Raw genomic sequence first — 21,356 nt, 5'->3', positions numbered from 1 at the left:
ATCAGCAAACGTTACTGCTCTGCATAAAAAGGTGCAAAAAAAGATCCCTGCAATTACTGACCGATCAGCCTACTCGCAATCATCAGCAAGGTTATTGAATCCATCATTGCTTCAGACATTAAATACTTTCTCTTCTCCAATGGCTTGATTTACAATCATTAATTTGGATTCAGACCAGGTCACTCTACCCTGGATATTCTGCTTCTGCTCTCCCAACAATGGATGAGGATCCTCAATGCCAGACATGAAATCAGAGCGATCTCCCTAGACATATCGCGTGCTTTCGATACGATCTGGCACCCTGACATGCTCACCAAACTCTCTTCATATTGTATCCAAGGCCATCTCCACTCCACTCATGGCTCGCAGACTTCCTCTCCTGTTCACCAAACTCTCTTCTCATGGTATCCAAGGCCATCTCCACTCATGGCTCGCAGACTTCCTCTCCTGTCGCAGCCAACATGTGGCCCTTCATGGTATTCTCTCATCCCCTCTTCATGTCTAGGCTGGAGTTCCTCAAAGCAGTGTTCTGGCCCCTGTTCTTTTTTTCTGGTTTTCATCAATGATCTCTCCGACTCTCTGGAAAATCCTCTTCATCTTTTTGCTGATGACTCCACCATATGCCGTACCATCTGTCATCCCTCAGATCAGCAAGTAACAGCTTCTTTACTCTCTGCAGATCTGGATAAAATCACAAGCTGGTCCAACATGTGGAAAATTATTTTCAAGCCTGACAAATCTCACACTTACTATGTCTCTATGAAAGCACCATCTCGACCCCCCCCCCCCCACTCCCATCTCCTTTCTCCACAATCCTCTTGAAGAAGTTCTTTCATTCAAGCTTCTGGGTCTCACTTTCTGCCATGATCTTTCCTAGGAAAGCCACATTTCCAACCTAGCCTCCAAAGCCAGTTCATCGTGTGAAGTACTGACCGTGCAAAGGTAAGGTACTCCCCGATGCATATTGATGAAAATTTGCCTCATAATGCAGGCAGATGGCGATGTACATTGGGATTCAGCATGATCACTTAGAAATGCTCAAAATAATTACTGTGGATTAACTGTACAAAGAACAACATCACAGTGCAGGTCATTGTTTGCCCTAATGCTGGAGGAAGACATGATTAGCCCCCTTGCACTTTGTCCAAAACGGAGGATTTTCGTGTCCGTGTGTGTGTGTGCATGTATATGCATCCACAACCATATCTTGGTCATGCATGAGCCAATTTTATTTGTACTTTGCAAAAAGACAACACATGATGGTGTATATTATGTGAACGTCATTTTTTTTGACATCAGATCCAAGATGGCCAACTGACAGCCATTTTAGTTGTTCATAAAAAATACCCGGTGTCACAAACGTCCTCAACAATTTATTGCATATGCATTTGCCGATGTTGTTCAACCTTGGTGCACACATAAAGAATGATGGCGTACATATGCATGTCATTTTTTTTTTCGAAAACAGATCCAAGATGGCCGACTGGCGGCCATTTTAATTGCAAAAAAACCCGATGTTGAACACGTCCTAAACCATTCCTCAGACATGCATTTACCGATGTTGTTCAATGTTGGCTTACCGATGCACGTCATTTGTTTTTGAGATCACATCCAAAATAGCCGACTGGTAGCCATTTTGTTAATTAAATGTGTCCCCAAATATTCCTCAGCATGCATTGTCAGATTTGTTCAAACATGGCACAAGCACAGAATATGATGGCATGCACATGCCCCTCACTTTATTTTGCAATCGGATCAAAGATGGTAGAATGGCGGCCATTTTAGTTGTACATAAATATGGGCTACCCCTTTAACTCCAAACAGCAAAATTGTGAAAACAACGCGGGCTATGACATTTTATGTCTTTTTTACTTGTTTTTTGAGAAACGAGCAATAAGACAGAGCTGCAAGAAACAGTCAGGGTTACGTTAGACATGCAGGAAGACATGCAGTATTTGACATTGCTGACTAAGATCTCTTGCCGCTTTTGCTCCAAGATTGGGTATCCTCTGACTATCGTACCATTCTATTATTCACTTTCTACAAAAAATTACAGAAAAATGAATGAAAAAATTTATGCAAAATAAAAAAGTAACGCAGGGATGACAATCTACAGTCTAAAAAAAGATTTTAAACAAGATAGGAATGATGTTGGTTTCGAGAATAGCTAACAGTATTGCTGTCACATAACAATCCCTGCATCATTGGCACAACTGCCCCACAGCTACCTGCAAACGAAAGAAGAAAAGGAAGAAGCATAAGAAGACGAAAGTGCTGCCAATGTGCTAACTATCAATCTCCCTCTCCACAATAATCCTTTCTTAGATTGCTGCCTCATGGGAATTCATGCAACTGTCAAGGCAAACCAGAACGTCACCCACTTGCTGATGATAAAGATGCTTGGAACAGACGGGAGCATGAGTACCAGCAGCATGTCGCCAGGTGTTCTTATTTACCATTACTAAATCTGATGTTTTGTTTCACAATGAACTTGTGTGACATCTGTTGATGATAATTCTATGCCTATAAGGTCAGATCTGACAATTTTCTGTTGACATGCAACAGCATATAATTTGGTTGTACGGGTAACTGTTGCATTGTGCTAAACTGTATGCATCCCTCAAAATATTCTCATTACCCCACGTACATGAAACAAAAAGTGGGGTTAAGCAAAATTGCACTCGATCATGTCAGTCCATCTGTCTGTCATCAGTTCCTATTCGTCAGTTTATGATGGAGGAACAACTTATTTAAATCAAATGTTGTAATTTGAACATGAATCGGAATATGGATAGGAAGTCAAATCTTTCATTTTACAGTACTTTGGTTTAGAATTCGTCCCGATCACACATGTGCAAAGAGAAGTTAGATAATTTTTATCACTCTGCCTGTCTGGCATTCTAGCAAAATTGAAAATCATTCCAAACAAGAAAATTATTGTTTTTGTAATGGACCTTGTAATGGATACAAACAACAAGCACAAATAACTAATGTAATGTATTAGATAGGGTTGTGCAATAGACATTGCGGAAACTGGCAGTAAAACCGTAATAAATTATATTTATACCACTTTTACAATCTTTATTTTATTTAAATTGAATGAGATACTTGAAGATTGTAGAACACAAATTTCCTGTCATAATATCTTCTAAAAATCTCCAGTTTTGCAGTACTGCAATGTATATGATGGTTCAAATGGGGTCGTGTATAAGGGTGGTGTTCTCGATTACTTCAATAGTCTCAAACTTTCGGATTTTTTAACGATTGTTAAAATCACCAGTTTTTTTTTTTTTAATTTAAATTGAAGTAACACTGAGATTTCATTTAACTCTAGTTTATTCTTGGTTTTCTTTACATTCGAAAATCGATTACCTGTTCTTCATAAGTTTTATGTTTGAAGTAAAATAATTGTGTGTACATCCTGAAAGGTTCTCAATGCCTGAAAACAAACTGGTGATTTCACAAGCCAACTTTCCACTTTCATATCCGACCCAGGGTGTACGGGTTCACCCTTTGGGAACGATCCTCATTCCTGGTGAGATTGAAACAATTGTTTTGCATCGGCACATTTACAATCCAGCTCTGACATAATGTAGCATTCACTCAACAATGTACTGAAAGGTTTCTGACAGAGTTTGTCATTACCCTGTACTCGCTAAGCGAAAAGCGGGATGAAGTGATCGGTCGCGTCCTTATGCCATACGTATGTGCGTACGTACATGTCTGCATTTTTAAAAATTCATTTTCTCAGTAACAGTTAGTCTGATTGACAAGAAATTTTCCAAATAGGTGCATCTCCTCTTGTAGAATTTTGGTCATAATTGACATCATAGGTCACGTGGTACAGGAGCTATCTTGGAAAAACCGAAAAAAATCCGGATCTGATAATTTTAAAAGTGATTCTTCACCATTGAGATCGGGCCAAAAACGATATTTCAAAAATGTATTGGGCCAGATATATTCTCCTGGATCAGGCATTGTGTGGCGGAGGTATGCGCTCTACTGAGTGCTCTTCTAGATAGTCACGTGTTCAAACGTGCAGAACATGGCACCGGCACACAATGCCCTCTTTTCAAAATGATTTGCATATTAAGTCACTGAATTTTGGAAATCAACTATTTGAGGTCAAAAGGTCAACTCAAGGTCAAACTTCGAAAAACAATTTTTATCTGAAAAATCGTCAATTTTCATCTGATTGGCTTGAAATTTGAAGACCATTTGCATAGCAGCTTACTGAATTCAAGCACCCATTATTTTTGAGATCATCATTGGCCAAAAGGCCAATTTGGGCCGAATTTGACCAAATTTTTTGGAATCCTCAATTTTCATCCGATTGACTTGAAGTTTGAAGAGCATTTGCATATGAGGTCACTGATTTCAACCACCTATTCATTTTGATGTAAACATAGGCCAAAAGGTCAACATTGGCCGAATGTCGAAAATCCTCAATTTTAATCCGATTAACTTGAAAGTTAAAGAGCATTTGCACATCAGGTGACAGACTTCAACCACCGATTATTTTTGAGGTCAATATGAGCCAAAACGTTAACACAGGCCAAAAGGAAAACAAAGGTCGAATTTATGAAATTGTCGATTTTCATCCGATTGACTTGAAATTTGAACAGGACTTTCATATCGGCACACTGAATACAACCACCAATTATTTTTGAGGTGAGCATATGCCAAAAGGTCAACATAGGCCAAAGTTCAACAACTCAGGTACGCTGTATATAATCCTCAATTTTCATCTGATTTCATCTGACTGATTTATCAAAAAAAAAAAAATCATGACTTTAAATTTGAACAAGATTTGCAGATCAGCTCAATGAATTCTACCCCCAATTGTGTTTTAGAGCAATAGGTCAACACAGGCCTAATTTCTAAAATTGATTGATCGGGCCAAAAACGAATACACACACATATATATATATATATATATATATATATATATATATATATATATATATATATATATATATATATATATATATATATATATATAGTCGTAGTTCATGAACTGGTCACCCTAAAAAGGCGGAGTTGTTGCATGTTTTTCAAAACATCCTGGATAAAATCTGGATAAAATCTGGATAAAATTTTTCTGGATAAAATCACAAACTGGTCCAACACGTGGAACATGTCTTTCAATCCAGACAAATCTCACACTCTCACTATGTCTCTTCGAAAGGACCGTTTACAAAACCCCCCCATCCACTTTCTCAACAATCCTCTGGAAGAAGTCTTTTCTTTCAAGCTTCTGGGTCTCACTATCTGCCATGACCTTTCCTGGGAAAGTCACATTTCCAACCTTGCCTCAAAAGCCAGTCGCCGACTGGGAATCCTCCGTCGTGCAAAGTCCTTCCTCGGCCCTCTTGAGCTCCTGACCACTTACAAAGCTTTTGTCCGTAGCCTGATGGAGTACTGCTCTCCCCTCTGGGCTGGTGCTCCTGCCTCCCACCTTTCTCGACTTCACGCTGTCGAAACCAGGGCTTTTAAGATCATTGGCATCTCCCGCAATGAAGCTGAGTCTTTGGGCCTCTCACTCAATCACCGCAGGTTGGTCGGTGGTCTTTCTGTCTTCTACCGACTCCTCTCCAGCCTTGCCCCCCTGCTCTCTCTGCGATTTGTCCCAACCACATTTCCACAGGGCGCTCAAGGTCCGCCAACAACCCCTTCTGGTAAAACTACCAAAATCACGAATCACTGCTCATCTTCACTCTTTCATTCCTCTTTTTTCCCGCCTTTGGAATAAACTTCCTCACTCTATTCTTTCCCATTCTTCCCTTCAGGCTTTCAAAACAGCTGTTCACCACCACCTCTTATCTTCCCCCATCCAAATCCTCGATCTTTTCTACCCCCGATAATCCACCCAAGCCCACTTCCTTCAATTCTCCTGCTTTCCTTCCTGAAAGTCCCTTTAATGTCCATCTTCCCCTCGCCATGTTCCCCGTCCCATCCCCATCCCTCTCCCTTCCACAGTTCACCTGTGTCTGTTCCCCAATGTTTTGTCCCTTCCACTCCCGCCCCTCTTGTCTCATGCCTCCTTGCTGTGAGTTGTGTGTTAGCTCTCATACGAGCCTCGACCAAGGTATACAAAAAAAAAAAAAAAAAAAAAAAAAAAAAAAAAAAACCATCCACTTTCCACTTTGACTACAGACCAGAAAAACCACAGATATCTAGATATCTTAGTATGAGAAGAAAGGTAATTTTGTCTAGTTTAATGTGGAAAAAACAGAAATAAAAAATATGCAATAGTTTTTGTGTAACAGGAAAATAAGTGATACAAGTCAGGGGTGGAGTAAACAGGAGGAGGTGGCGGATGTGGCGGAGGCGGCGGATGTGTCAAATTTTGATGTGCGAGTCAAATTTGGAATAAACTGAATTTATTTCAATCAATAAGCTTAAATCTAATCCATTTTGTTATTTTTTTAGGTAACACTTGGGACGTGCTGTTGCATGATGCAAAATTGATTATTCAACTCGTTATTATTCAGCAAACCCTGACCAATATGTACAAACTCCTAAAAGAGATCTAGTAAATATCTTTACATAGTTTATGTATCTAGCAGATTCTCAGGATTAATTTGGCACTTGAATTGTTCAAAACGGCCAAAGGATAACTGATCCATATCCAATTTACTCAGAAATCCAATTTACTCGTAAGATACGACCAGGGTTGCGTCAGGAAGGGCATCCGGTGTAAAACATGTGCCAAATCACGATGCGGATCATACAGATGATCCGCTGTGGTGACCCCAAACGGGAGCAGCCGAAAGAAGAAGAAGAAGAGATCCAATTTACTCAGAAAGGGTGAATTCGACATAAATGCGAAAATGTGTTTTCCTTGTAATGCATTATCCATTAAAGTTCATAATTAAAAATACCATATTCGCCGTTAATTAGTGGTTTTTGATAATTTTTTCACACAAGTGCATGTAGCTTGGTGATGTCTATCAACACAGAGAAAACTGAAAAATTGAATATTTTTACCCTGTAATGCAAATGATGACCAGTTCATGAACTACGACTATATATACACACACACCACACCACACCACACCACACCACACCACACACACACACACACACCATTACGTCTCAAAAAGTTGTGGATGAGTTATCACACAACTAGGTGGATGAGTTGTTTACAAGGAAATCTAACACAGGTGGAGGTCATTCAGCCCATCATGCCTGCAGGAACACCATACTATTATTTATCTACACAAGATCCAAGGAAGAAAATGCAATAAAAAAAAATTAATCAGTTGATATTTTTTTTATTTTATTTTATTGTTTTTTGGAGTTTGTGTAGTTTGTGTAAATTTTTTTCTTTTTCTTCTTCACCTCAGGAAAGGGGCATGGGCTTGGTTAAAAACATACAACATCAACCACACAACACCCCTTGACAAGACCCCCGCCAACAGCACTCCGTACACATGCACACAATCACCCATCAATGCTCAAACTACCCAAAAGTCCTGTGAACATCTCCATACCCCTCTATCCCCATAACTTACAGGTACCTATCTAATTCTAATTTAAACTTATGTACTGTTTCTGCTTCCACTACCTTTCCAGGGAGGCCATTTCATGCATTAACTACTCTCTGAGTAAAAGTCCCCTGCCTTGCTACCATCTTAACTCTCCTCTTCTTTACTCTCAAGCTATGAATTCTGGTTCTATCACCGTCTACTCTGTTGAATAATTCATCTGCAATTATTTTATCGATACCTTTCATTATCTTAATCATCTCCATCATATCTCCTCGTAACCAACTTCTTTCTAGTGTATAAAGCCCTGTCTCCTTCAGCCGCTCCTCATAGCTGAGGCTAGTTAGGCCCGGAATCAATCGAGTAGCCCTGCGCTGAACCCTCTCTATGGCATCTATGTCCTTCCTAAATTGTGGTGACCAAAACTACACACAATATTCTACATGGGGCCTCACTAAATTCCTGTACAATGTTAACACCAACTCTTGATTTCTAATTGATCCCCCTCAGAATGCAGCTTAAACCCTATTTGCTCTACCTACAGCTGCCTGGCACTGTGCTGCCTGCTTACCTCCCATATCTATTACCACCCCCAGATCCTTCTCCTGTGTGACACTCCAAAATTACCCCTTGCATCCTGTAATCTCAATATTCATTGCTCTTTCCCATCCACAACACCTTGCCCTTGCTCAGATTAAATTCAATCTGCCAGTCTTTTGCCCAATCTAAGCAAGTATCAATACTTTCCTGAATCTGATCACCATCCTTCTGCTATCCATCTTACCTCCAAGCTTTGTGTCATCTGCAAATTTGGAAAGCTTACTCTTTACCCCATTATCCAAATTGTTGATATAAATAATGAATAGTAATGGTCCGAGTACTGATCCCTGAGGAGGGATCCCTGATCCCACTACTTACATCCTCCCACTTACAGCCACTCTTTGCTTCCTACGACTAAGCCAGTTTGCAATCCAATTGGCTACCTGACCAGGCACTCCACAAGCCCTCACCTTGGCTAACAACTTCTGACGTGGTACCTTATCAAATGCCTTCTTAAAATCTGGATATACTATGTCCACTGACTTTTCCCATCCACCCAATCACACTGCTTCATAGAACTCTAAAAGATTTGTCAAATAGGAACTACCTTTGTTAAACCCATGCTGACAACCTTTAATTAGTTTGTATTTGTTTAAATAATTCCTCATCTGGTCCTTAATTAATGTCTTCAATACCTTCCTGACAGCTGAAGTCCTTCGATCCTAGTGAATCCCTCGTCGCCTACCAGCTTGTTCATTTGTTTGTCTGTCTGTTTGTTTGTTTGTCCACACAGAACTTTAGTGTTTTTCTCCACAACCAATTGTGAGATTGAGAGAAAATTTTCACCATAGGAGCGACTACTCATGTGGAATGTTTTCTTGATAATTATGACGTTACAGGTCACGTGGTGTGGCAGTTATGTTGGAAAAATTTGCACCTCTGTATCTCTGAAACTGCACTAAGGAAAAAATTGAAACTTTGGACATGGAAAGTACTTCTTATGTGGAATGTGTGTAATTTTTATGACATCATAGGTGCCGTCATTATGATGTCATAATTGCATCTATCTATAATTCCAGCAATCTCTGTGTGTCTGTCTGCGACCGCTGTTTCTCGACAACCACTGGTTCAATCTAATTGAAACTTGCCAGGTATATTGCTGGGGACCTGAGTATGTGCCTATTAAAGGTTTGATATTAATCGGACAAATGGTTCCCAAGTTATGGCCATTTTTTTTTTTTTACCAAACCAATGACAGGACATGGTGCTATGACATCACAATTCTTTTTTTGTTGTTGCTTTTTTTTTTTTTTTTTTTGCACGTACGGCCACACACGTATGGGCCCGCATTAGTATGTAGAACGCTACATCTGATCTGTTTGAAAATTTTTGAGGGTCATCTCGGGATAAAATTGTCCACAGAATAATTTCATGACATCATCAGTCATGTGATTCAGCAGCCATATTGTTAAAAAGAAAAAAAAACCAACAATATTCTTCTCTGAAATGGCTGAACAGATCGAGGTGAAACTTTATACGTATGACTACCTATTCATGAAGAACAAAAGGTTCACATATGACATCATAGATCACATGGCTTGGCAGCCATATTGGATTTACCTTAAAACCTATTAAAAAAAAAATCTTCTCCAGAATGGTAGGACAGATCGAGGAGAAACTTCACACAAATGTTCCCCAAGCCTTGGGGATACCAGTGTATTCACGAATAATTGATATCACATGGTCTGGTAGCCATATTGGATTGAGCAAAAATCTTTTTAAAAAACTATTTCTCTTTAACCACTTAAGCAATCAACGTGAAACTTCACAATCATGACCTCGTGTTGATGGGGAATAAATGTTTTAAATTTCAACTTGATTAGACACATGGTGTGGCAGCCCAAATTATTTATTTTTCTGAATCTGGGTTCTTTTTTTTATTTTTTTTTTAAATAAGGCTCACTTTGCTGTGCCTGGATGAGTTTGTGGGTAAATAAGTAGCAGCTCTAACACGAATCTGATCCAGGTTCCTCCTGATGACTTCATCTATGTTTTTTGCTTGTTTTGGTTCCTTCTAATTATTCCAATGCTGCACTGTATCTATTTGGTCTTCCATTTGATTTGAGTTGAATTTATTTCAATCCTATTCTAAATTCAATAGAATAGTAATAAACGTCATGGGTCTGGGTCAAGTGTCCGATCAAAGTGGGGTTGTATCAAAGTGGGTCATCTTGGTACCAGTCATCACTGCCAGCAATTATAAAGTGGCAGTTCGAGTTATGTCTCCTATTAATTACATAAACGCCACACAAAACAAGTCCTGGTGAGGGTCTACAATCTCTAATTGCTCTTTTATTCGTTCTAAAATGTTTTTTTTTTCTTGTCGAAAACAAGTATTACGACCAGATGTCGTACTTTGCAACAAAAACGGAAAAGACAGTATTGCTAATTAAAATGTCAGTACCCAGCGGTTTGGGTCTAAACGCAGAAATCAAGTAGATGACGAATATGAAGATCTAAAAAAATGAAGTGAAAATATCTTCGAAGCTGAAGAGCATTGAAATTGTACCAGTGATAACTGGAGCAATGGGAATGAGAAAGAAGAACCTTATAAAGATCTTAAGAACTATCCATGGACGTTGGGAATATTACTTCAAACGAACGAGAGTAAATAGCTGTTCAGTGCTCAGTGACAATACTGAAAAGATCCCTCTGAATAAAACTTTGAGAACAACAAAACTTCATAAATTGGTCCATAAATCATGATCCCTTACTGAAATGGAGGTGGATACTTCGTGCCCTGGAAGAACTCCATTACACCCTCGGAAACTCGCAAATATAGATAGCAACTAATGAGACACACACACGCATGAGTTTGAATGTAGTAGGCAGGAGGTCCCAGGCAGCAACTTGCACAGCGGGATGTACTGTATGTACGACGATCTCCCCAATCATGCAACCAAGAAAACATTTCTTTGACTGTCTCTCTCTGCTTCTGTCCTTGAGCGCTTGACCCCTTCTCCACTTCTCCCACACCCGCGGCATCCATTTCAGCCCCCTCACTAATCATGAGAGCCTCTTGCCTACGACCAGTTTCCAGACTCAATCAGCAACATAGACATCAAGCAGTGTGGGACCACTCAGTGTCATTAGACTCTAGCGGGTGTTAATCAGGGACAGCTGTGTTATGGTAGAGTTATTCCTCTTCACCAGGGACAAATGAATCGGAGGAAGGTGGAGGCATGAGGGAGCGTGGACTGTAAAATATCGTATAATAACTCATGGATATACATCGTGTCAAAAAGCATTCTTTTGCAAGAACATTGCCAACAAATTAGGGTATGTTGCTCACTACAAGTCATGCCAAAGCCGATTTAACGTCGTTTTGAATACATACCACACATAATTATCAGCTTGTGGAGCATAAACCATGCCCCACCCGGGTGACACTGCACCCATTTCACGATCACGTCACATAGATGAGGGATATAGTGGGGTGATCGACATGGGTGAATTTTCATTTTCATTTCATGTTGATGCAAAAGTTTAATTTTTGGTATCACCTTGAAGGTTGGGGTCTATAGAACAATTTTTGTCTGATTGGACAACAATCAGACCCCATGGGGGCATGGGGGAAACCCCACCGCTGATCCCTCCAACACCCCCCCCTCCCCAGCCCCCCCGCCCCCACCCCACACCTCCGGGCGGCAAGGTGAAATATTGAAACTATTGCAACTTTTGAACTGATGACGTGAGCTGAACATATTGTTGTGGGCCGGGGTTCGGAGGCGATAAACGACCACTAGGTGGAGCAGTAGAGTCGTCTCCCACCGAACACCCGGAATTTAGGTCGTGACTCTCTGACAACTCCGAAAGGTCATGGGTCACTTAAAGACCATGATCGCCAATTCTCTGACAGCGTGGGGTAGGGTCAATAGCCAAATTTCAATATACCTAAGTACCCACATCGTCAAATTACAGGGTAAGTCACACCCTCGGCCGACGTTGTCCAAACCGACTCGGATCCGGCGTAACTGAGCAGAAGTTACCAAAGCCGCACCGGTCCAATGACAACTTATGGCACTGACGGCCTCACTAATTCTCAATACGCACCGTGCTGGGCCAATGGGAGAAAGCGCAGAAAATGAGCTGGTACATTTAACAGGGGTTTTATTTTACAATAGGGAGGGAGACAGAGCAGAGTTATCACGAATAAAAGAAATACAATTTGCAAAGAACACAGGCACTTAACAGTTTCTACTTACAGACGGGGCCCACGGACTCACACACACACACACACACACACACACACACACACACACACACACACACCACACACACCAAAAGAAAATGGACCCCGTGGGTCTTTATTCGGTCCTCCCGCCGAGGAGGATAGTTCAGCTGGGGGACCAGGGCCTTGTCGGGTACCTTCCCGCCTCGTGCGGTCACACCAACTCCAAACCACCACGGTGGGACTCGAACCCACGACCCGAAGTCCACGACCCTGGCTGCTCGCCCGCCACTACCACGAGGAGCCACCGCAAAAGGGCCGCAGACAACAACCGAGACCAAGCCACCACAACCACAGACGAAGCCAATCGCCACCAAGACTGCAGATGAAGCCAATTGCCACCAAGACTGCAGACCGCTCCAACAACGACCAACCCTCTCCTCTCTTGAGGTGGGAGCGATTTATTCCTCCCACTCGCCTCCCGATTGGACTGTGCGTCTCGGGGGGTGTGTCGAGGCGTCTCGGAGGCCCCGCCTCCTGAAGAGGCTCTGTAGTAGCTTTCGGCACGCTGGCCTCCCATTGGCTGGGGCGCGCGTGCGATGCTTGCCCTTCACTCATTGAGCAGAGGAAACACTCCATGGGATGCCCTTTTATGGAGCGGGGCTCCGATCTGAGGCGATGGAAGCCCCGCCCACGGCTGTGCTCGGCACGCATGCGCGTGAGGAAGGCCGATGGTGGCAGGAACGAAGGAGGGATTTAAGATGTTAAAAAAAAACTAACTATAAAGAAACTTCGCAGCGCACACATGTAATTCCCATTAGACATCGTGGATGGGACCCTAACTATAATACATACTTATCGAAATAACTGAACTGCAGGAGGCTTCTAGATTGTGCAGGAGGCTTCCAGATTCATAACAATATGAGGTCTCCAAAGATTTGGGATGAGGACAAGCAACTCTTATATTTAGGGAATATTGCCACTTGAAGCCACCATTTTGATGGTATCGGCATAAATCCGTAAAAAAAACCATGTTATTTGACACACTTTTCAGCAATAATTGGATGTGCTTGAATACTAAAACATTTTATTTGTCGCTAAATGGTCAAACAAGTGTTGTGTTTGGTTGTGAAATATGTCCTGAACACTAAACAGAATCCATTTCCAGCAGTGGTGAATATCTGCTTGAACAGTAGTATGCAATCCAAAAACGACTGAAAAAAATGGACCATATTCTTACAGCCTGGGATTCGGGGCTCGCCATGAGGGGAAGCACTCGAGTTTCTCCTGAACACCCGGTCCTGAGACCGCCAACCACAGATAACAACACAGCCCAACGGGTTGTAGTTCTGACACAGCCATAGCTGCTTACTCTCTCTGCGATATGCAGACTCTGTCTCTGTCTGCAGCAGAAGACTGCTGTTTATGTGGTATTGGAGTTGGACAGGACAATAACCGCCTGAGGGGGGGGGGGAAATATTCCTAAAGCGATTTGTCTGACACCTAAGTGACCTGTGTCGCCTTCCAGATGGCAAAAGCTGAAACAATACATTACCTGGATGTGAGGCATCAGAGACTATCCTCTGCAATTTATTCACAGTATGCTCTGTATGAGTTGAAGCCAAAGAAGGCAACTCACATCCAACTACCCTACCAGCAGTGTGCACAACCCTCTGGAGCCAAAGCTTCTATTGCTGGGTGCAGCTTCCATTCCACGCACACAAAGAAAAAGTCCAAACACTTACTATAATGGTCCGATAAAACTGGATGAGAATCTCCCTGCGAAGGCCAACATTCATTAGCTGCTACAAAAAGTAGAGGCGTTGCTGAGCTTTCCTTATAATAATGATATCTGTGTTGTGGCCCCACTTTAAACTACTGGCAAAAGTTGTACCTCAAAGTTTAAAGCAGTTAACAATTTCAATAACTTCACCATTGATGGGAAGAGGGTCAACTGAACTTTCCGTCATACGAAAGTCAACAACCATTTCCTTGGTCTTTGCAGTATTCAGCTCGAGGTTGTTTTTTTTGCACCATGACACAAACCCACTAACTTCCTGAAGGTAATCTGATGATAATACCCTCGATGATAACTGAAGGTATCATCAGACTTCACAATTATACCCTCGATGGTCGTGTCGTGGGAAAACTTCTCAAGTCGTGGGACTCATGATGAGACCCAATAATTTGTGAAAAGGGAATAGAGAACAGGAGATACCACACACCCTTGTGGGGCACCAGTATTCAAGACAATAGTCTTGGACAACTTATTGTTTAAGTTTACTGTTTGTGATTGGTTCAGGAGAAAATACAAAATCCAGCAGCAAATTGAGGGAGGAAGGCCAAGGGACTGGAACAAAGGTAACAGCATCATTAACCGGATCCCACTGATAGGCCGGATTTGCATCCGGACCTTAACCCAAATCAAATCGGCTTGCTCGTCTCCCAACCAACTCATCCACCTTGTTTTGTCTGAATCTGTTCACAACTTTTTGACATATCATGCGAGATATCGTTTTTGGCTCCATCTCTCATTGGTGAAGAATCACTTTATAATTTTTAAAATTCTTGTATCCAGATCCGGATCTTCTCCAACATCGAATCAATTTTTCCTTGTCACATGCCCGATCTGTTCACCACGTTTCGTTTGAATCTGTTTATTACTTTTTGAGATATCGTGCTATGTATCATTTTACCCCCATCACTCAATGGTGAAGATTCTGGAGAACTTAAAAATTCTCGGGTCCTGATTGGGATCTGGATCTTCACCAGAATCGAAAAAACAGACATACAGACAGACAAACATAATCTCTGCCCACCTTCAGTGGCGATGGTGATGGAATACTGAGCTTCAAATTAGGTATTTTTGCACGTGGGGTTATTTTGTTAATTTTGCACATTGGAACCACAACAACTCAATATTTCTTTGCATGCATTTTGCGATTCAGGATGACCATAAAGATCCTGATCCCACCTTTATATTTGCCCCAAAATGTCTATTTTCAGGATTTATTTTCTTCCCAAAATCAGACTATTCTACAGGATGTAGTTCATATTAATTACTAACAGTTATTCAACTTGCTATAGTTTAGAAATCTAGGAATTGTGCACTGCAGTGGAAGGCAAATTTCATATTTTTTTTTTCTTGGTGATATCATTATGCATCATTTTGGAGTTTGTCATTTTTCTGCAGGACTAACTTTTCAGAAACAGACAACAGACTTGCACAAGGTAAGAACATTATTGTTTGTTTTTAAAATGCACCCCCCTCCTCCCTTTTCTTCCCTTCCATTTAACAATTTTATTTTCTCAAGAGTTTTTTTAATCAAGCAATTGAGGAAAAATTTGGAGCAAATATCCCTTACATGTCCCTTCCCATCCTTCCTTATTTTGACACGAATCTCCAACCTGAATTACCACTCCATCATTTCTTTTCTCCAATTTTTATGCCTCCGCTGATGAAGTTTCCGGAGGCATTATGTTTTCGGGTTGTCAATGCATCCGTGATGTTTGCATGACCGCGATAACCTCACGACTGAAGGGATCTAAGTCAAACTTAGCGCGAAGTAAAATGATGTAAATTTTATATTGTTGTGTGCTGGGGGTCGGTGGCAAGAACGATCATGAGGTGGGGAAAATTGCGTCGTCTCCACCAGACTCCCTGGAATTGTAGGCCGTCGCTCCGGATAATTCCGTGAGCCGCAGAACCGACCGTGGTCGCCAATATCTCGATCGCGTGGCGTAGGGTTTTGTCTAGAGCCAAAAGTACCTACGTATCCACGCAATCTCGTCTACCGGGGATCCACGCCCTCGGAACGCCTGGTCGAACCGGATTTACTCTACGGGCAGCGGTAAATTCACACTACCGACTACCGCTTTGTCACCTACCTTTCCGGCTCGTTGCGGTCGAGCGGGGCCTGGCCAGGACGTCCCGGCTATGATCGAGCGATTACCGGGAATGAAACCCCACTTATACTCAGACCCGGATCATGCTGGACCAATGGAAAAAGGGACAGAAATGGACTGGGAACATTTCTAATAAAGGTTTATTAACAGTAAAAAGACACAGGCAAGACTTCACGCAAATATGCAAGGAATATTTACAAGGATTCAAGCACTTACACAGTTCGACTTAAAGACACACACACACAAAAAGAAAAGAAACCCCAGTCTTTATTTGACCCTCGCAGCAGTGAAGAGAGACAAGCTGGGGGTCAGAGTTCGTGGGCACCTTGTCGTCGAAGGAAGGGAGTCTCTGTAATGCAGCACCTGCTAAAGGTCGTCGGGGCACGGTCCGGGAGTTCTTGCAAGACTCGTGGCTTTAGGCGGAGCTGGTGTGGCGAATAGTCGGGAACAACAAAACTCCTCTCAACAACCACCGCAAACAAACTCGGCCGCTCCTCTCAGCCACCGTGAACCAACTCGGCCGCTCCTCCCAGCCACCGTGAAAACTCCGCTCACTCCGAGAGTCTCGGAGATACATCTCCTCCCCCCACAGGGAGGGGCTCTTGGCGAAAAAAACCTTGCTGTCCACCTCTAATTGGCCAGGATCCTATGGGAACAGCCTTCCTGGGCGGAGTTTCGGCAATGCCCAGAGAAAGCCGCCCCTCCCTCCACGCGTGTTTGAGGAAGGTGGGTGGTGGTGAAGTCACGATTGCATGTGGAACGTTTGTGGAAGGTGGATGGTGGTGAAGCCACGATTGCATGTGGTACGTTTGTGGAAGGTGGATGGTGGTGAAGCTGCCTTGAACATCCTCGGGAATCAGTCTCAGGCAAAGGTGCGCTGTGGCCCGCTAACTGAGGGCGCAAGCACGATGGTACAGTGGATCGCAATGGGGGATGTAAAAATAAAAGAAAGCGATTTATTAACCTAACAAAACCGTCGCAGTGCATACATTTAATTCTCCCACTAAACAAAAGGAAGGGACCTGTCTCACATGTACTTAACAGGATAACTGACTTTAGGGACCTGTATGTTGAATGCAAATGGTTTCCAGATCCGTAATAATATTATTATAAAAATTATTATAAGTATTTTAGCTCTCATACAAGCCTCGACAATCTATGCAAAAAAAAAAAACAAGAAGACAAAATGATTAGATTTTGGGGTCAAGAGGTCGAAGGTCAGAGGTCCCATGAGGCAAAAATTATTTTACCGTGCTTACTTGTGAACCAAAGATGGGATTTTAACCAAACTTGGTACAAGTATATATTATGATGCAAAGATGAACAGATTAGATTTTGGCATCAAGAGGTCAAAGGTCAGAGGTCTTGTCAGGTAAAAATGTGATATTTGAGAACAGCTGAAGGGATTTAAATCTAACTTGGTACAAGTAGGTATAATGATGTAAAGATGAACCGATTCGATTTTTGGGTCAAGAAGTCAAAGGTCAGAGGTCAGAGGTCATGTCAGGTGAAAATGTCGTGATCGAGGTAATGATTTGAACTAAACCGAGTACATATACCATGATACATACAGTACATTGAAGTCCAATGGTCCTGTGGTTTTAGGTCAAAATTAGAAGAAGCAAAGACTTAATGTGAGCAGAGGCCTATCGGTCTCCATTGCAAAGTCAAATCATACATTCCTGTTTTATGCAATTATAACATCGAGGCTCACAGAAGAGCTAGAACACAGAATGGAACAGAACATAGTGGAAAGCGGGGGACACACGCCGACAGCAGCGTATAGAGACACAGCAGAGGAATACTTGAAAGAAGAATAGGCATGGAAAAGGGTGAGATCAAAGACAAGGAGAGGAGGACACCAAAGGTGAACAGGCTGGATACAGGCTTGAATGCAGCAAGAAGAGGAAAGGAAAACCAGGAATGAAACAGAAATGTAACAAAAAACAAAAATGAGGGTGAGAGATTGGAGAAAACACAATCACCTGGAAAGGAAGGGGTGGGCTTGTGGATGGTTAAAAGGTTAGAAAGTATCCTGGGTGTGGATGGGGGATGGCCTGAGGTGGTGGTGAACAGCTGTCTTGAAGCACTGTAGAGAATGATGTTGGCCAAACTGAGGGAGTTGATTCTGCAAGTGAGAGAAAAGAGGACCGAATGAGTGGACGTGAACAGTGAGCCTGGAGTTTGGGAGTTTCAGTCAAGGTGGGTTACTGACAGACAGTGTGCACCTTGCAGAAACCTGGAGGGGATGGGGTGGCATAGAGCATGAAAAAGGCAGAGAGTGCAGGTCCAGAAAGAGGCGGTGGAAGACAAGAGGTCCCCGACCTGACTACGATGCAAGAGTAACAGGCCGAAAGACTCAGCTTCACCATGGGAGAGTCCAATGACCTTGAAGGCCCTGTTTTCCAGACCATTGAGATGTGTAAGGTTGGCCGTGGTGCTCGCCAAAAGAGGAGTGGTGTACTCCATTGAATTGCAGGTGAAGTCCCTGCAAGTTAGTAAAAGTTCAGATTTTCCAAGGGAAGACTTTGCATGACAGAAGATGCCCACCAGGCAGTGGTTGACTTTGGAGGCCAACTTGCATATCTGGTCTGCCCAAGAAATATAATGGCTGATGGTAAAGCCCAAAAGTTTGAGATGTATCTACTTCTTCCCCCAAGATTTCTGCAAGGTGTAAGCAATTTGCCAGTTACCCACATTAGATGAAACTCACAAATTATCAGGATCACTGTTAATCTCCACTACTTTATTACTCCTTTCTCTCCACCCATTTTCCCTGTGAACCAAACCTCCAAAGTCTGGTCATCTCATGTTTCCCTTCAGAGATTCAGAATCGCTGTTGCCTTTTCACCTAACCCTTCTCTCGCTCTTTTTCATTTTTGTTCCATTTCTGTTTTATCACCTGTTTTCCCTTCCCCTTCTTGCTAGATTTGAGCTTTTATCCAGCTTATTCCACTGTGTGTCCTCCCCTTGATCTCATTCTTCCCCATGCCCATTCTTCATCCAGGTGTCGCTCTACCCTCCGTTGGTGTATTTCTCCCCTTCCCTCGAAGCTCTTTTTGTTCTGATCGATTCTGTGTTCTAGCTCTTCCACAAGACTCGACTTCATCTATGTTTTAAAGTCGTTGGATTTCTCCATCCCTCTATGTCACGCTCTTTTTGCTGGAATGTCATTATGGCATGATGTCTCACGCTCGGCTAGGCTTCCACGAATGTGCACATCATCCCGGCATCCTGCATTCAATCCATCCCATTGCTTCGTTGACGGCAGTTGATTACCATAACCCATTTATCTGACTATCTGACATCCGTAGGCGACGGACTGAATGCCAGATGCGATGCATCTGGATGACGGATTTAGTAAGATGGCGTTACGCCTGGGGCATCATCCACGGGCTTGGCCTGTAAGGCGGTGTATTAATGATGACTCGTCTGATGAAATGACTTCTTGAGAACATAAATCTAATTCATAATATTGTTTTTTGATGAATAAGATTGTGTGTTACTAAAAATAATGCTGAGTTATTAGCAGGAAATAAAATGTTTTTGGAAGTTACAAAAATTGCAAATATTGACAGTCAATGAACTCTTGGTGTACCACATACAAGTTGTATTGTTCATCTATCATCAGCGAAGTGATGGGTTCAATGCTGATATACAAGAAAGTGCTGGAACAAGATTGCCTTAGGCACTCTGTCTGTGCGAACGACTCACTGACGACAAGAGTGGAGAAGATATTCGGTCAGGAGAAGAGGTGGCCACGTATGCCATCGGCAGAGAGTTTGAAGAGCAAAGCGGGGTATCAGACTATCAAATGCTCAAAATATGTCTTGAGAGACAGCTCTGATTTCTTGTCTGAGATTGAGGGCCTCCATCCATTGTCAGGAGAGCATCGACAGGGGAAGCAACATATTCACGATGGTTGAGTGGATCTCAATTTTATGAAATCAGGCCATTGAAGAAAAGTAAGGATATTATGTCATCTGCAATGATGGATTCCATGACTGCTTATAACTGTAAGGTAATAGGCTTGTAGTTAATAGGGTCTGTTTTTGCATCTGTTTTGTGAAATGCAGTGATGTTGACAAGACATTCAGCCTTCTTTAAAAGCAGAGATGGCGAAAGTGCTAATTGAGATGAGGAAAGGGATGGAGGGGGGCATGCGCCAAAGAAAGACTTAACAAGGTTCCACCAGGTCTTTAAGGAAGGAACAGGTTTGAAAGATTGGCCACATGTCGTTTTCTGGCTCTCCTGAAAAATGGCATGCACTTGTTCCAGGTTTGTGGAATTTTTTGAGGTTGTCTTCAGAAGGATTTGTCCTCTTACTTCAAGAGTACAGTAGTTACTATGTAAACGATGTCTATATTACCTCTGCCACCGAAGGTGGGCAGAGGTTATGTTTTCACTCCTGTCAGTCAGTCAGTCTGTTCATTTGTCTGTCTGTGAACAGGATATCACAAAAGGTTATGGACGAATTCGGATGAAACTTGGTGGACAGGTTGGGTGTGTGACAAGGGTTAGGGTTAGGGTTAGGTCGATTCGATTTTGGTGAAGATCCGAATCTGGATACGAGCAGTTTATATTTTTAAAAGATATTCTTAATCATTGAGAGATGGGGCCAATAACAATATATAGCACACTATCTCAAAAGGTTAAGGATGGATTCTGACAAAACTTGGTGGATAGGTTGGGAATGCCACGAGGAAGAATTGATTCAATTTTGGTGAAGATCCAGATCCAATAATCCCCAAGTGATTTTTCACAATTGAGAGATGGGGCCAAAAACTATGTTTAGCATTGATATCTCAAAAAGTTGTGGACGAGTTACGACAAAACTACATGGATGAGTTGGTTAGGTGACAAGAACAAGCGGATTAGATTTTGGTTCGGGTCCGGATCCAGATCCAGCCTATTGGTTGGATAGATACAAAATGTAAACTGTTCAGCCTGGCAGAGGTATGCCCTCTACTGAGTGCTATTCTAGTTGTTTAAAAACAAACAAAAAAATAGGTGTTTAAAAAGAATCACAAGATTTGTGAAGGCCAACTTGGCTCCCCCATTTTCCTGTTCTCTTTCAGGTGATGCTGAGTTGCCAGCACGGAACCCTGAACACGGCTATGGAGATTGGGGATGTGCAGACAGAAGGACTTGGAACTAAATGCCTCAACATCACAAGTAGAAATCCCATG

General features: G+C 42.3%; 1 protein-coding gene across 1 annotated transcript in view; it reads left to right on the top strand.

Moving 5' to 3' along the window:
• LOC147028011 (beta-1,4 N-acetylgalactosaminyltransferase 2-like) overlaps nt 1–21,356 on the top strand; it is an 81,257-nt gene that overhangs the window by 17,538 nt on the left and 42,363 nt on the right. The window contains exons 2-5 of the mRNA XM_085877931.1: nt 2,326–2,442; nt 3,429–3,535; nt 15,455–15,492; nt 21,246–21,356. The exon at nt 21,246–21,356 is cut by the window's right edge and continues 70 nt beyond it. Of these exons, the coding sequence (XP_085734057.1) occupies nt 3,436–3,535; nt 15,455–15,492; nt 21,246–21,356 (249 nt within the window). The 5' untranslated portion in view covers nt 2,326–2,442; nt 3,429–3,435. The remainder of the gene's footprint in view (nt 1–2,325; nt 2,443–3,428; nt 3,536–15,454; nt 15,493–21,245) is intronic.

The sequence above is a fragment of the Eptatretus burgeri genome, chromosome 4, assembly GCF_056783735.1.
Source record: "Eptatretus burgeri isolate ZD-2024b chromosome 4, Ebu_testis_v1, whole genome shotgun sequence".
NCBI lineage: Eukaryota > Metazoa > Chordata > Myxini > Myxiniformes > Myxinidae > Eptatretus > Eptatretus burgeri.
This window is presented reverse-complemented; position numbering and strand designations above follow the sequence as displayed.